Source organism: Guillardia theta, assembly GCF_000315625.1.
Source record: "Guillardia theta CCMP2712 unplaced genomic scaffold GUITHscaffold_41, whole genome shotgun sequence".
Taxonomy (NCBI): Eukaryota; class Cryptophyceae; order Pyrenomonadales; family Geminigeraceae; genus Guillardia; species Guillardia theta.
The window spans coordinates 401,908-406,632 of record NW_005434633.1 but is presented as its reverse complement, the minus strand read 5'-3'; the positions used below and the strand labels follow the sequence as shown (position 1 = coordinate 406,632).

The 4,725-nt window shown below is 54.0% G+C and overlaps 2 protein-coding genes across 2 annotated transcripts in view; one reads left to right on the top strand and one right to left on the bottom strand.

The window, feature by feature from the left end:
* Positions 1-2,149: 2,149 nt before the first annotated feature.
* Positions 2,150-2,404, bottom strand: GUITHDRAFT_41116 (hypothetical protein; the record flags this gene model as incomplete). The annotated part of the gene is made up of 2 exons (XM_005831261.1): positions 2,150-2,208; positions 2,254-2,404. Coding segments are annotated over 2 exons (210 nt in total), but the record flags the coding sequence as incomplete, so codon positions are not given.
* Positions 2,405-2,776: 372 nt separating this feature from the next.
* Positions 2,777-4,725, top strand: part of GUITHDRAFT_109788 (hypothetical protein) — a gene marked incomplete at both ends in the record, with an annotated part of 5,490 nt that continues 3,541 nt past the window's right edge. The window contains 6 exons of the mRNA XM_005831260.1: positions 2,777-2,793; positions 3,217-3,254; positions 3,306-3,409; positions 3,457-3,519; positions 3,803-3,921; positions 4,276-4,362. Coding sequence (XP_005831317.1) covers positions 2,777-2,793; positions 3,217-3,254; positions 3,306-3,409; positions 3,457-3,519; positions 3,803-3,921; positions 4,276-4,362 — 428 coding nt within the window. The remainder of the gene's footprint in view (positions 2,794-3,216; positions 3,255-3,305; positions 3,410-3,456; positions 3,520-3,802; positions 3,922-4,275; positions 4,363-4,725) is intronic.

Sequence of the window (4,725 nt, the reverse complement as noted above, 5' to 3'; positions counted from 1 at the left end):
AGGGAGAGGAGGAGGAGGAGAAGGAGGTTGTTGCTGAACGGAGAAGGAAAACAGCAAGAGCAAGCAGTCACTTCGATCTACAACTTTCGTTTCTTGTTTGCACCCTCACCCACTTTGTACAAGATCTCGTCTGTCATCGGCTCCGTCATTGCGCTGCAATCAGAAATAAAGAAACGATTGCGCGTCATGCCCTTCCGGAGTTTTCTCACTGCCGTGGTGCGGCTGCAGGACAAGTGAGAGGATGAAGAGTTGTGAAGAGAAATAAACATGAAAGGCAAAACGAGAACTGAGAACTGTAGGAAAAGGAGGAGGGGGGGGGGAGAGGAGGATGAATGGAGGGGAGAGGAGGAGGACAAGGAGGGAAGGAGGAAGGGAAGGAATGGATAGAGGAGAGGAGAGGAGAGGAGAGGAGAGGAGAGGAGAGGAGAGGAGAGGAGAGGAGAGGAGAGGAGAAGATCACGAGGAAGGAAAGGGAAGGCAGGGGACAGAAAGGGGAAATAGGAAGAGCAAAATACAAACGCATGTTGATGTTTTCCAACGGACAAACATCCTACCGATTTCTTCGTCAGGATTTCTGTATGCAGTTTCTCCGTAGGGAGCCAAGGTATGGAAGATGGGTCTGCAGGTTATTTCAAAAGCCTTCTCCACTCCGATCTCTTCTCGATGAAAACAAACATCCACCCACCCACCCACCCACCCTCCCCTCCCCTCCCCTCCCCTCCCCTCCCCTCCCTTCCTCCCTCCTCGTCAACCCCTCCTTCCTTCCTCCTCGTCAACCCCTCCTTCCTTCCTCGTCAACCCCTCCTTCCTTCCTTGAAACCTCTCTCTCTACTCCCGTGTCCTGCTCTCCTGCTCTACCTTCCCTTCTCCTCCTCCTCTCGCTGATTTTTCCACTCCCCCCTTCCCTCCCTATCCCGCCATCCGTCCCTCTGTCCGCCTCTCCCTTCTTCTCCCCTTCCCCTCCCTCCCTCCCTCCCTCCTCCTTCTCCCTCACTCCCTCCTTCTCCTCATCTCCTTCCTCTTTCCGTGTCAGTCAAAATCTTCACCTTCAGGAGGGAGCTGAGAGAAATGAGGGACAGGCACCATCGCCAGGACAACAGCCAGGACCAAAAGAGCCAAAACAGTGAAGACCTGCAAACGCAGAGGACGAGGAAGAGAAAGTTTCAGTATCACTACAAGTACATCAGGAAGGAAAGAATTCATCTCCTCCCATGCCTCCTCATCATTTTCTCTCAAACGGAATCGCAAGTGGGAGAGATCTGAATCGTCCATTCAAGTTGAGTCTTTTCAACGAGAGGAAAATGAAAATTTCTTGGGGAAGGTGAAATTTTTCACGGGAAGATGATGAAATTGCTTGCAGCTCGGTCGATCACGAACAAGCTCTGACCTGCGATCTCCTCTTCTTCATCTCCCCCCACGCAGCTTGCAGCAGCAGCTGCCAGCCTGTCACCTCCACAGCACCGCGAGTCTAATTTCCTCCCTCACCTTGACAAACTCCAAGTGTAGCATGTAGTTCCATACATTCACTCTGCACACAACTTCACCCGCCCGTCTCCCCCTCCCCCTCCCCCTCACCTCCCCCCATCGTTCTGATCCTTCACTTCGTCAGAATCGTCCGCGCTCGTTTCCCTCACTCCTCCTCCCTGATTCTTCCCGCCTGTCTTGACAGTCACTTGAAACTACAGCAGAGTGTTCGAGTCGGCGACCTCCTTGCGAGATCTTCTTGTCATATCTGTTCGGTCTTCTGTTCAACCTTGTCTGGTCGTACGCGTCAACAACGGCACATCTCTGAACATCTCAAACAGAACCCGCAGTGAGTTTGAGTTGGCCTGAGTTGCCTTGAGCTGCTTATCTCCCTGCTGGCGACGTTTCGACGTCGAGCTCTCCTGATCAAGACAACATCGACGATCATGTCACAGCTGACAGCCAGCGACAAGGAGGAGAGGAGAGGGTTTGCTGTGGAGTTGAGAGGTGTGCTCTAGAGGAGAGGGTTTGTTGCAACTGACCTCGTCACTCGAATCACTATCCGCCTCGCTGGAGCACGAGGAGAAAACGAGTGAGGAAGGAACGAGAGGGAGGGAAGGAGCAACCTCTGTTGGATCTCCTCCTCCTCATCAGAGCTTTCATAAGGAACTTTCTCAATCATCGGCAGCTCCCCGACATACAAGTCGGCAAGCTGATACCTAGCGAGCAGAGAATGTCCGATGTCTACCAACAACGTCATCGCAACCTCTGCATGAACCAACAACATACCTTCGAACTTGACTGTAGCGTCTTTCCCAATATGCTCCATGAGAATATTCGGACCGCCGGGATGGTGATCGAGGAAATTGGTAACATCGTAGACTACTCCATCGATAATAATGTATCCGTCATGCTGTTTGTTGTGTCTCGCTACCTCAGCTCGGGAGATCGTGTTAATACCTCGCTTTGCTCGTCGGTCATCCAGTCTCTCAAGAAACATCTTCTTCTTCTCCTTCTCCGTCTTCTTCACCTTGCTCCGAATCTTCTTCCCCCGAAGACTCACTCCATGCTCCTCCTCGTACTCTTCGACGGTTTGAAGCACGACGACGTTCTCTTCCGGCATCTACAGTACCATCAGACACTGACTTATGATACATGAGCTCCTCCTCCTCCTCGTGCTCTAACAAACCCCCTCCCTCCCTCCCTCCCTCCCTCCTTCCCTCCCTCCCTCCCTCCCTCCCTCCCTCCTGCTCTTCCGTGGAATCGCTTCACCCCCACAAACAGGAGGTAACCACAAAAGCTGGTAGACCGTATGGCGCACAATCCAGGGTAAGAACGAAAAATGCGCATCATGAGGCAGGAGGAGTGGGAGGGTGGGGGGGGGGGGGGGGACGAGAAGACATGGGTGAGGTAGCAAAAAGACAGACACGAAGGTCGGAGAACCATGAGGGAGGGATATGGAGAGAGAGGAGGAGAGAGGAGAGAAGAGGGACGGGGGAGGAGGGAGGAGGTAGAAGGGAGCAGGGAGCAGGGAGCAGGGAGGAGGTAGAAGGGAGCAGGGAGCAGGGAGCAGGGAGCAGGGAGCAGGGAGCAGGGAGCAGGTAGAAGGGAGCAGGGAGCAGGGAGCAGGGAGTAGGGAGCAGGGAGCAGGGAGCAGGGAGGAGGAAGGGGAGGAAGCGATAAGAGCGAGGAGCAAGGATCGTTAAGACACGTGAAGACATTTTTACGTATACTATCTCACCGCTGATGCAGAGGAGGGGAGCTAGAGGAGGGGACCGCCTCCAACATGGGTGACAACCAGAGTTGCACGATGGTCGTTGTCCTAACAGATGCCATGGCAGGTGCAGAACAGGCGAACGCTACAGAGAAGAAGGAGAAGAAGAGACGGAGGGACAATGCAGAAGAAGCAGAGGACACATTCCTGCCAGTCTCCAACATCGCGAGGGTTGTTGAGGCGCCATGGTTGCTCCTGGCTGACATGACTGCGTGAAGGTTATGAAGAAAGCGCTGCACAGCGACACGGTCGTTGCCAGAGAGACTATTGAGGCTGTCCAGGTGAGGGAAGGGAACCATGTTGTGTTGGTATCTTTTCACTCCTGTTGTCTTTCCTCGTTGCTCGTGTGGCTTTCGTGGTGCTTCATCTTCCATCACTGAGTACTGATCATGTCCTTGAACAATGAGCATTATCTACATCATCATGTGAACAACTTTTCATCACAATTGGTTCATCCCGTATCAACTTTGCGCATCCTCAACAGGCATTTATCACACCTCCCCCCTCATCTTCACTCCTCATGCCCCGAGGCTTTCAAGCCATGCTGACTCTCCGTCTTGGCAGGTCTTCCTCTCTGAAATGGTACCTGCCGCTGCTGCCCTCCTGCGAGCTCCGTTGAGAGCTACTCTTCAGGTCATGGTTGTAGTCGGGGAAGCAACGCAACACTCCCTGGATGAGAACAGGTCGAACGCTGATGGGGTCCCGCCTCCTCTCGTCCCTCCTCCTCCTCCTCTCCTCCTCTCTCCTCTCTCCTCCTCTCCTCTCTTCGTCCCTCCTCTCCTCTCCTCTCCTCTCCTCTCCTCTCCTCTCCTCTCTTCCCATCTCCTCTCCCCTCTCCTGTCCTTTCTCCTCTCTCCTCTCTCCTCCCTCCCCCCTCCTCTCTCCTCTCATCTCGTCTTGCCTTGCCTTCTCTTGTCTAGACTTGCCATATCATGCCACATCGCGTCTCCCTGACATGAGAGCAGGAGGGCGATCCGTGCAGAGGACATCCTGTCGGCGCTGCATGCGCAACGTTCTTCTCCTCATGCATGTTGCAGGTGGGCCCTGAGACAGCTGGGAATGGAGGTGTACAACCAGCCGCTGAACGAGTACTTGCATGCTTATCAGATGCATCCAACCAAGAAGTGATAGCGGCAAGGGGAATGGGGGGGGGGAGGGAGAGGCGAAGGAGAGAAGCGGGATGAGACTGGATGGAGTGGAGGGAGGGGGAGGGGAGAGAGATGGGAGGGCAGGAAGAGGTGTGAGGTAGGAGGAAGGGGAAGGGAGTAGGCGGGAGGACGTGAGATGTTCATTTTTAGAGAAACCTTGTTCATATGCTGATAAAATAATTAACGTTTACTCCGCTCATCATATTCTTCCTCTCCTCTCCTCTCCCTTCCTCTCCTCTCCTCTCCTCTCCTCTCCCCAACCTCTCCGCCTCCTCTCTTCTTCTCCTGCTAGCTCGTTCTCCCTCCCCCCCAAGCCTATTTCCCATAGGCATCAGCAGG